The sequence below is a fragment of the Strix uralensis genome, chromosome 12 (assembly GCF_047716275.1).
Source record: "Strix uralensis isolate ZFMK-TIS-50842 chromosome 12, bStrUra1, whole genome shotgun sequence".
Taxonomy (NCBI): Eukaryota; Metazoa; Chordata; class Aves; order Strigiformes; family Strigidae; genus Strix; species Strix uralensis.
The window spans coordinates 4,692,915-4,704,149 of NC_133983.1; the positions used below are offsets into that span (position 1 = coordinate 4,692,915).

Consider the following 11,235-nt stretch of genomic DNA (forward strand, 5'->3'; position numbering starts at 1 on the left):
TTTTTACCTTGGCTCTGTCATGTTCTAAAACCATTTCATGAATAACCTGTGGATTCTGTTTCCTTTAGTCTGACGCAAGTTCAATTTTTATTTGTATAGGGGTATTTAATCTGTTTATTCTTCAAGTTTTTTGAGTTGACTTGCATTTTCTAAGATGCATTTAAGTGGAAATATTAGTCAGACCAAAAAAAAACCAACCAGAAAGGGCAAAACTCACAGATTTGTCAAAACTCAGTTTGACTTTGTTCTCACCAGCTAAAAGAGATGTAACCGTAACTTGATTAAATAAGTATCAGATAAAATCCTAGTGGAAACAAAGTCCCTTTTTTTTAGGTTTTCTCTGCTAGTGCTTAGAGAATGCACACTCCTGTATAAACATAACTTACCAGTGGCCATTTATGGAGAATCAGGGATGAGGCCTACAGTTTGTAGAGGTAATCTGTAGCAAGAAGAGAAGAAGTAAAATTAGGAGTCCAGACTTACACTTGGTTTCCATAGTAAAATTGAAGAAACAATTTGTAAAATTATGAACCTTGCCAAAATGGACAAAAATATTTATTTGAATGATTATTCTGGTGTGGGTTCCAGTCATTTGCAAACAGTTCAGAAGCATTATCTAGCCTTATGATGACCCTAACTTGTGTCTCTCATACCAGCCTCTATAGTATTGTAAGTTTTCAGAATTCAAAGGGTGAACTTCTATTTTGAAATTCCCAAATGGGCATTTTTTCCAATAAATCTTTTTCAAGGTTCTAAAATAAAATATCATCCTCTGTATTTCCAGCATATGCCTAATAATTTGTTGCCTATGCCTTTTCAGCTCTCACCTATTTCTTGTTCCTAATGCAATTTTATAATTGGCTCCCAATTTACAAGTTTATTTTTTGAGGAATGAATGTTGTCTCAGGTGGATTCAATTTATGAGAGAGCTTAAAAGGCAGTCTAGCAACAACTGAAATCAGCTGCATCTTTTACATTCACACTCAATCCATTTCTTGATTAATGTGCGAGACAACTCTTGCAGGTATCCATCTACCCGAAAGATGCTGTTAGTATTACAGAAAATAGAGCACTATCAATGTTTGTAGCAATAACTAAACACTATTACCATCTAATAACTGCTTTCTGGTTCATAGTATCTTTATAACAGCAATCAGTTTCATATTGTAGAAATTTGAACTATATTCTGGGGATCTATCAGTCTGTATAAGTGGCTTAAAATCAAAGTAATCTATCAGGGCTGTTAAGCTCCCAGACAAAGGCAGCCTGGTTTTGTTTGCTGGTTTACAACACTGTCAGTAGTTTTAGGAGGTAATAGATTTAGTGTGGCTGTACTTGCACAAGACCTAAACCTGAAAAAAAGCCAAACAAAGAGTTGAAACAAAGATAATTAAAGAGCTGAGATGATCAGGCTCCTTCAGATTATGATCTGCAAATGACAGTTTGTTTTGCTATGGTGCTTGTACCTGTGGAAATTAAATCTAATGTAGTTCTCTCCCATATGTGCACTTAAAAAGCCAACTCCTAACAAAAAATACTTTCATTTATTGTTGTCCAAACACAATGTAAGGAATATCTGGACATATAGAGGAGGGCAGCAGTTGCTTTGCCAATTGTCTCTGTGACAATAAAGGTAAAAAAAAACCCTCCTTGATAAAACAAGGGAACTCTGAGAGAGGAAGTAGTATGGAAATTAGAAATGTAAGCCTCGTGGCAATGGAATGGAATTCCACCATTGCATTTACTCGCACATTTATGGCTATTAACAGTGCCTAGTTTGCCTTTCACTGTTCTTTTACAGCCTTGAAATTTTTATTTGCCCATAAGGTTTTCAATCCGGGATCTCCTATTGAAAAACTCCACCTCTGACTCATCTGTTTGAGACTGTAGATAATAATCATGGACTGGGTGGCAGGGGGGGGGAGGGATAATTAGATTGTTTTGAGCAAGACAAAGACTATCATGTCTCCTGAGCCCTGCTGTCTTTCCAGGCACTGACCTTCTCTTTGCCTAGCAGGGAACAGCAAAAAGGGCAGTAAAAGAACATTAAGACAGGGCTGTAGCCTGGAGTTCACTGGCTTAGACATGATAAAACTATTAACCTGGTAGAGGAAGGTGAAGAAAGCCTTCCTTATGCTACCCCAGATAAGTCTGCTGAACAGCAAATTGCTTACTATTATTTTCAGACACCGCAGGGCACTTTTAATCACGATTTTGAGAGATCCATTAGATGTATTTTATTGAGCCAAATTTTGGGTGTGGCTGGCTCCTCTTGAGGGCAGGAATATGCTAACGGTACTATTTTAAGGGCTCCCTTTTTATTTCCGTATCCACTATGGCTGGAGCTTACCACGTAGTAGTCATAGCCCAAAAAAATCACCAGATTTAAGGCCTTCGACCCGCTTAGGCCCCTCATTTTTGAGCAAACTCATGTGTGTGTAACTCTGTGCCAGGTCATCCCCCGGGCCTTCACAGGAGCTGCGTGTCGCCGAGGCCCTCACCGCCCCTCGAGCTGAGGGCAGGGCCCACCTCTACCTGCGGCAGCCCCCGGGGCAGGCCGTGGGCCCACGGCTCCTCCACTGAGCCCGGGCTGGGAAAAGGCGCCGTTTTCGTACCGTCAGCGCTAAGTCTCTTCTCCATCTTGTGCCTGAGGAAAAGGGGAACGATGGGTCCCGGCCCGGCAAGAAGAGGGGAACCGATCTCCCACTCCGCGCGAGCGCAAGAGCTTGTCGCCGCCGCCCTCCCCACCCACAGGGCGCGGCAGCGCTGAGGTAAACCCGGCGGGACCGGGCGGGAGGCTGGGCCCTACGGCGTCTCCCTCAGGCGGGCGAGGTGGGAGGCGGTTTCCTGGCGGGAGGGGAGGCGACGGCGGCGGCGGCGGGCCCGGGGCCGTGGGGCGGGGCGAGAGCGGCGCGGCCGCCATCACGTGTCAACGAGCGAGCATCCCCGGGACACGGAACGGCGCGGCCGGCAGGAGCGGAGGTAACGCGGGCGGCCGTGCCGCCACGGCCGGCGGGGAGGTCCCGCGGGAGCCCCGGGGACCGGCACCGTGGCGAGGCGCGGGCTCCCCCCACCCCGGGGGGCGGGAAGGCAGCCGGGGCGACCAGGAGCCCGGCTCGGCGCAGGGGCTGCCGGCGGCGCAGCTTGCTCTGTGCGCGGAGGTTTCCGGCGCTTCTTCGCGCCCTTGCCTCCCCTGCAGCATCCGGGGCTGGCGGCCTCGGCCACCCGGGCCGACTGCAGGTGTGCGGGGTGGCAGTGCGACAAATGCCGTGTGGTTATTTTTTTTTTTTAAAGGGTGCCTCAGCGACACCACCTGCGGGTGCCTCAGCCCTGACAGCCCCGGGGGGGAAGCGGCTGCCCCGCGCCCCAGGGCTGAGGCGCCTCAGGGCTGAGGCGCGGGGCAGCCGCTTCCCTCCCGGGGCTATCCGGGAGGCGTGAAATATGTCTGAAACTCGCTTATTTTATAAGGAGAACAGGGTAACCACCGCTTGGGGAGGGAGGAGCGGCCACTGAGGGGCGAAATGACCCCAGATCCTCCCTGCTGCGGCGCGACGCCGGGACCCTCGGGCCGGTCTCCTCACGCCGTTCCCGTCGGCGACAGCCCGTCATGTGCACATCCCGATTTGAGGGTGGTTCTCTGGAGCCACGTATTTTATTTAGTTTGGCAGCAGGCTAGTATGAGGGTTGGTGCTGTGGTCGGGTTATAACGGCATGGTTTTCAGTGGTGGGTGCATGTAATTATAACTACTTTGTTAACTGTCACAGGGAACCGAAGTGGGTTTAGTAATACCCTCAGACGAGCATGTTTTTGTTTACTAGCATTTGGTAGTGATTTTGATTGTTTATGTGTTTTTTAAGTGATGTATTAAATGCAATCTGATGAGGTGTGACTGTAAATTATGGCTAAAGAGTACCTGAGTACAGATTTGTAGGTAAGCATGTGCCTTCTGACATTACTTTCCTCCTTTTTGAGAGGTTTCCACTTTTGTGCCCTAGCATAAAAAAATACAATAAATTATTTTAACAAACTCTATTACTGTCCATTCTGTCTTTAGGTCTCATTGTATAAATTTCACCAGATGTTCCTCTCATTGCAGCTGCTTCATGCACTCCCAACCTCACTTCTGTCTAAATCAAGACTGTCTACCACAAAGTCCCTTGTTGTGAACTTGCTTCTGTTTTTTCCCTTAGAAATATAAATTAGAAGTGTGAAGGATATAGTGGCATGTTATTTTCTACTTGCTAGCACAGTGCCCTAACTTTAAAGTGACTTGGTTTAAAATCTGGGTTAGTATTACTGAGGCGGATTTGTCTAGGATTGGTACTTCAGGAAATCTTGAAAAGTTTCTGAGACATTGTAACTGAGTATCTGTTTGTGAGATTATTATAGGTCTTTCCCTCATTTAATGTTCATAATCTTATTCAGAATTTGTCCAAACATGTGGATAGTATCTGTATTTGCTGAACATCTCTTATGCAGTTGTGTCACAGGTGTGGATAGTCAGGACTTACTGCCATCACTGATGCACCATCAAGTGGATAATTGACATAGTAACTTCTCTTTCATACCTTTTTACATGATAAACACACCTTCTCCTTTTCTAAAAAATGGATGTTACAACCAGTTCTATTTGATCAAAGGTTTATGTTGTGTTTTATAGCGCTAAAGATGGTGTGTTTGTGTATGTGAGCACAAAAGACTTGGTTGAACAGATTAGATCTTTACATTGGGAATTGCTTTTGTTGCAAGGGCTTCCTGTCTGCTAACTATATGTATGGCAGGGAAGTGATTCTTCTCTCACCAGAAACAAGAAAAACACATACTAGACAAACTCTGAGCCTTTCCCACTTAAATCTGTACATTGCAAGGAATAGGCATTTCTGGGACTTACAACCTTTGCTCTGTTGGTGCTTAACTCCCTGAAGACTTTCATGCTGTTTGCCTGTGTAGGGCAATCTTGACTCTTACCCGGAGGGCCAATGATTGTGTTCAGAAATATGAGGTTTACATCTGGTATATGTGAATAGTCAAAGTATATATGTGAAGCTATGTTACAACAAGAGCTGTTTTCATGCACTCAAGAGAACTGCAGAAGACAGAGGCAAGAACGCTAGAAATCTTTGCTAATGAGCAGGTATAGTGTAAGAGTATAGCAAAACATAGTAAGCTTTTAGCTGTTTGGTATTTCATACTGGTCATTAACCCGCTTGCAGGTTCACCCCAAGCTGAACAAATGACAGGTCAGCTGCTGTCCTGCTCAGTGGGAGAGAGGGGATCTTGGCTGGTAGTTCCTCTTTCCCTCCTCTTAAAGGAGGTCCACCCTGTAATGTGGTGTTAGTACTTTGCTTAACTGCATGTTAACCTTCATTAGCTCCTTTGGTACATGACCGAACTGTGATAGGCCTTATCAGAATATATATTTTCGGTGAGACAGTGAAGTGATTCTAGTTTCAGGTCACTCTGTCCTGGTTTACTATCAAAGCTTTCTACATCAATGGCAGTGTCATTGCAGTAAAAAAATCTTACACATATCAGCAAAAAGATTCCTCACAGCTGCAACGATCAGCAAAAAAAGGAGTTTAAGACTTGCATTGCACAAGGGTCAGCGATGAGGAAATCCATGTGTTAGCTTGTGTGAAGGCATAAGCCTGCATTAGCCATAGCAGTCCTGTGGCAAGACTTTGGCAGCATTAGAGATGGTTCTAACAGTGTTTTTAGCTGCAGTATTACAGGACTGTTGTATGTTAGAAAATATATACTATTCATCTCTGGTTCTTCTCTTCCAAGCCTGTCTTCTGTTCCCACAGAAGTAATGGTCTTGTGACAGAATCATGGTTTTTAATTATGTGTTTTTTCTCTGCATTGCCAGTCTTGACATAGCTTCACTTTTCTCTAGTCTCTGCTCTCCCTCTTCCTTTGTAGGTTTTTTTTTTTCAGTTGGTGAAAGCTGGTGAGTTTAGTTCCAGTTAAGTGAAGTGCTTGTAGAAAAAAACCTGCCAATAGTTTTGTTTCTGTCATAGAGGTGGTGTAATAAGGCATGCGACTCAGGCAAATAAACAACTCCTGCCTTGAAGGCTTTAAGGGTATAAAACAAACAAGGTTAGGGAAGAGAATGAAATGCCAAATCTTGAGTGAGCTGTTGCACATACCTTCATGCAAATTCTAGTTGTCAACAGATACCCAAATTTGGGAATAACAAAAGCAGACTCAGAGAGGAAGAGAGAGTATTGGGGGACAAAACAAGCTAGGGTTGAGAGATATTGTGGTTGTTCTTTCCTGGGTGGAGTAGAGTAGGGTGAGAAACAGTCAAGGTCATCAGTAACAAAATTGTATAGAACTGCAGTCATGTGCTGCTAATTGAGGTGGAGGCATTTGAACAGTGGCAGGGTCTGTAGTTACAGGTAATTAAATGTACCTCTGAACCTCAGACCATGAGGTAAATCATGGTGACTCTTAGTGCAAAACTGCCAGTGTGTGAACACATCAGATTTGATTTGATTTGAATGATTCAATTGATTTGAATCAAATCATCAAAGTACCAGAGTGTTCAAAGTAATGTTTATGCTTCCAAACAAGTTGTACTTTGAAAGGTGTTCCAGGAAGAAATGGGAATGATGATTAGGAGATATGGAGTAAGAAATCATAAAGCAGTGTAGTTATCACCAAAATGTTGTTCTACATCCATGAGTCAATTCTTAACATATTACTCGGTTTTATCCTTTAGCTGGAAGGGCTCAGAATGAACATGGCGTATTTTAAAACTGGCAGTCGGATGTCATAATAATAGCTGTAGTGTTCTTATTTCTTCCACTGACATTTGTTCAGGGTGATTTTCCTTCTGAAATACATTTGCAACTAGTGTCCTGCCGAGTCAAAATAGAAAAGACTCAATTTGGAGTTGAATGTTAGTTTTACAGGTAACAAGTGTTCTTTAAATCCACTTCTTATGATCAATTTAGTCATGAAGACATCTGCTTTGATTATTTGTCCTGCTGTTTTACACATTTATGCTTTCTGATGATTGGATCTTGTTTGAAATTGATTATTATAATAATTTTTATTCATTTACACAGTAATAACTGAACTTTCTCTTGTAAAGCAAACCAAGTAACCTTACAAGCTCATAGGCCACATGTCTTTTTTGAAGACTTAGGTCTATTACACCAATAACAGAAAATCAGCCAGTATATGGTGGCAAATGAATTTGGCACAAGATAGGTGGAAGAGTAAATAACAAGAACTGGTAACAACTGGTGAGATGAATTTGCTCTGATTTTCCTTTGCAGTTTTGGACACGCTCATCTGTAGAAACTGTGTGGATCACTCCCTCCTATTTAGTTTAATTTTGCTGGAGATGCCCTGTTATAATACTCTTAAGTTCAGAAGTAGCAGAGTTAATTTCTGGAAGGTTGAACACTTTTAATCTAATTAAAAACAGTGAGATTTGATGGCTTGTGACGTATGTATGACACTAGAGAAGATGCTGACTCGTGTATAAATGATAAAATATGTATTTAGTAATTAACCATCTTTAAAGGGTTTCTTTGAAATATTGAGGGGAAAATAAATCAGAAGGCATCTGACTGACCAGATTGAGGTCTCATTTAGCATTATTTAAAAGAACACAGTCTGTATTTTTGGAAGACATGGGAGACTTTCCTGGAGACTTGAGAAGAAGCTGGCTCTTCTCCAAATGGTCAATTCTGAAGCAGAGGAAAAAGTTTTATTTCATTTCTGTGTTCTTGGGTACTGTTAGATACAGTTGCCAGTGGAGGAATTTGGATTGAAACTACAGTGGGGTTTTTTCATGTACAGCCTGCACTCTTAGATAACTCCAAGAAATGAGGCAGTGGGAACTGGGAACAGTTTTGGGGAGGGAGTGAATTATAGTATCAGTTAAAAGTCAAGAGTTGGATCAAGGGGATTCTGGGGTGTCTCTGTATTGCCCTTAGCAAAAGCTCACACTGCATTAATAACATGTGCAACCCTGTTATTCAGTCACTCGTAACTTGCGTGTTACAATAATTTGATTGATTTTTTAGTACTGCAGTAAATCTGTGTTCATGTTTAGAACTTCCAGCTTGGTTTTACACAGTGCTTGCTTTTCTGTGTCACCTGACTTTGCTTCTATCTGTTCTTGCTGTTCAATGTTGGAATCCCTTAATTCTGTCCTTCCTGTGGTTTTGGTTGTTTGTTTTTGTTTTGGGTTTTTTTTTCCTTAAAGGTAGAAGGTCCTTTCTCAGCTTACGTTATATTGGATTCTTTCTCTTGCCTGTGTGTGGTGGTTTTTCTGTTTGTTTTAAATATGCATGAATTTACCTTTGTGTAAGAAAAGGTATGAAGCAACGAAAGGGAATTTCTCAATTTACATTTGTAAATCATAGCGTAAAAAGGTGGAAAGAAGATTTGGCAAGAAAGCCATGGGATAAAAAATTTTATAATGATTCGGCTGTCTGTATTTTGTTTTGATAGTGATTTGGAGTCGTGGAGAATTCACAGTGTTTCCATAATGGGAGAAAGGACAGATTGTACGAAGTCGCGTAGTTCACTGGCTGAATACAGCCCCGTCAATGAATCAGACAGGACAGATCCAAGGGACAGCTGTGAAATGCAGGATGGAAACCAAAATACAATGCAACTGAAGAAAGAAATATCTTTGATAAATGGGATAAGCCTTATAGTAGGCAACATGATTGGTTCAGGTATCTTTGTCTCTCCCAAAGGAGTTCTCATCTACAGCAAATCTTATGGATTGTCTCTAATAATTTGGGCAATCGGAGGGATTTTTTCAGTCTTTGGAGCTCTCTGCTATGCTGAACTTGGAACCACTATTACGAAGTCAGGAGCCAGCTATGCATATATCTTGGAGTCTTTTGGGAGCTTCATTGCTTTTATTCGTTTGTGGACTTCACTCCTAATTGTTGAGCCAACTAGTCAGGCAATTATTGCCATCACTTTTGCTAACTACATAGTTCAACCTTTCTTCCCTTCTTGTGATCCTCCATATTTGGCTTGCCGTCTCATAGCAGCTGCTTGTGAATGTAAGTATTTCTTAAAATTTACTATGGTAATTTTTTATCCAGGGTTAAGTTTTATTAAAACAAATCCTACCAAGTCCCAGAGTTCTTGCATACTGAATCTGCAATGGTTTGAGTTACACTGGGGAAAAGAACAATTTCCAGCTCATGAATAACTTGCAGGTATTCAGTCTGTGAATTACCATTTTCTCATTCAGAAGCAGAACAAGGTATTTAACTCTTCCAAGTCACTTGCATGGCAAAAACGGGGGAAGAAGTTTGTTCTCCCTCAGAGAGATATATTAAATCAAACCTCAAGATACTTTTGGTATGGCTGTAGAGTTGTTGCAGAAAGCTCTTACGCTATAAATTCTGGTGTAATTTATTTTACAATAGCTTCTCAATGTAGGCATGCTTAAGTAATTACTCTGGTAGGTTTTCAAGAGATCATTCAAGATTATTCTTTATGCTCATGATTAGCTGTAACATCAGCACAATAGTACCTGTTGTAAAGTCGTTTTGAAAAGCGGAAATTTTGTGTGCACGTGAAACATTGAAATGTTTGTAATCAATAACCAGCTCTGTTAGTCAATATAGAGGAACAACTGTCCACGTGCTTCAAATCAGGACTGTTCTGCTGGATCAAGAGAATGAAACTGTATGATTGTACTGTGTGTGTCTTATTTAATTTTAGGTATTTCCTATTGTTTATATACATATTGTACGTTTCCAGTAAACAGTGGTGTGGTGGTTTAGCCCCTGCCGGGGTCTGAGACCACGTGGCCGCTGCCCCTCCCCCACAAAGGGAGTGAAATACAAAGCCCCAAGACTGAAATAAGGAAAGGTTTAATACAACAGTGCAATAGCAACACAACCAACAACAACAATAACAATAACAGTAATAGTGATAGCAGTGAACAGAGCAAAATAGCTACCAAATACAGCAGTTTGAAGCACGATGTACAAAACCACGAGTGCACCACGCTCGCGCCAGGAAAAATGTGACCTGCCAGGATGTGACTTCCGGCTAGAGCTCCCCCCCACTGCTGGGGAAACTTAACCCTATCCTGGTTAAACCAGGACAAGTGGAAAATGTGTTTCAGAAGGTGTGTATGGCAATCTTTCGTCATGTACTATCAGTCACCGTGTGCTGTGGAGCCTGCCATCCCTATTGACATAAAGCTAATACAGCACTTGGGCTTTTTTTACTGCCAACAGCATGCTACAGGGAAGAGATGTGCTGCTCATAGCTGGTTCCTTTTTGAGGCCACAGGGAGTCTGTTGAAATAGCTCTAGTGTTCCTTATTACAGTTGTCTATGTAGAACTAGAAGAGGGGAAGGACAGAGAGAGCAGTAGTGTGTACTCAAATATTTGACCTCTATAACTAGTTGTGAATATTATGTCTTCCCCTTCCATTTTTGTAAGTTAATTTGTTACTGTTGGGAAAGCACTCGTGCTGGTCCAGGCCCAAGTAGTGGGAAGAATAATCACAAACTTCTTCCAAAAAATCTGTCAGCTTCCTTAATTCTGTTCCCTCCATCTCCCTCCTCCCTTCAAATTCTGTGTCCATATTTTGTTGTGACAACTTTGGGAAAGAAATGAAGGACCTGTAATGCCATGTTCACATTCCGTAGACAGATACTTCCCGAGGTATCCTGGCACAGATTCAGGAGTGTGGAGGAATCTGCTCTTCCATTTAAGGTATCTCACATCTGAGGGGAGTTAGCCCTTACAAAAAGCAGTTTATCAAAAAGCAAGAAATTAAGACAAAGTGATTCAATTAAAATGCTTAGATAGTAGATGTGGCAAGATAATGTGATGTCCTCTACACTTGCTGCTAAGAAGGGGGAATTTAGCAACTTTTTCTTTAGTGGAGACATGTGACAGCAAAATCACTCTCATAGTGGAGACATGTGACAGCAAAATCACTCTCATAGAGGTGGAACAACTTACTTTTAACGGTCCGTTTTATGATTTAAATGCTTTTCTGCCCAGCTCTAGGTGTCAGTGCTGAGACTCTCACCCCTGCTCTGTAACTTCATTTAGCTGTTCCTGTTAAAGCCTACACTTGTCCCTGGCCTGGCAAGGCTGATGTGTGTCAAATCCTTAGCTCTGGATACAATTAATTACTTCATTAATGAAGTTCCTGGGGGTGGAACTCTGAATATTGGCTAGGTACAGATTATATGTAAGAATGGGTGGATTTGTTGTGGGAT

The 11,235-nt window shown here is 42.2% G+C and overlaps 1 protein-coding gene across 4 annotated transcripts in view; it reads left to right on the forward strand.

The window, feature by feature from the left end:
• The first annotated feature begins 2,631 nt into the window (after positions 1-2,631).
• Positions 2,632-11,235, forward strand: part of SLC7A6 (solute carrier family 7 member 6) — a 30,841-nt gene continuing 22,237 nt past the window's right edge. The window contains exons 1-2 of one of the 4 annotated variants that reach the window (XM_074881490.1): positions 2,632-2,771; positions 8,474-9,042. In XM_074881490.1, the coding sequence (XP_074737591.1) occupies positions 8,511-9,042 (532 nt within the window). In that variant the 5' untranslated portion in view covers positions 2,632-2,771; positions 8,474-8,510. Of the gene's footprint in view, positions 2,772-2,936; positions 2,983-3,038; positions 3,241-7,989; positions 9,043-11,235 lie in introns of those variants that run through there. The other 3 variants (XM_074881489.1, XM_074881491.1, XM_074881487.1) reach the window with 3 other exon arrangements.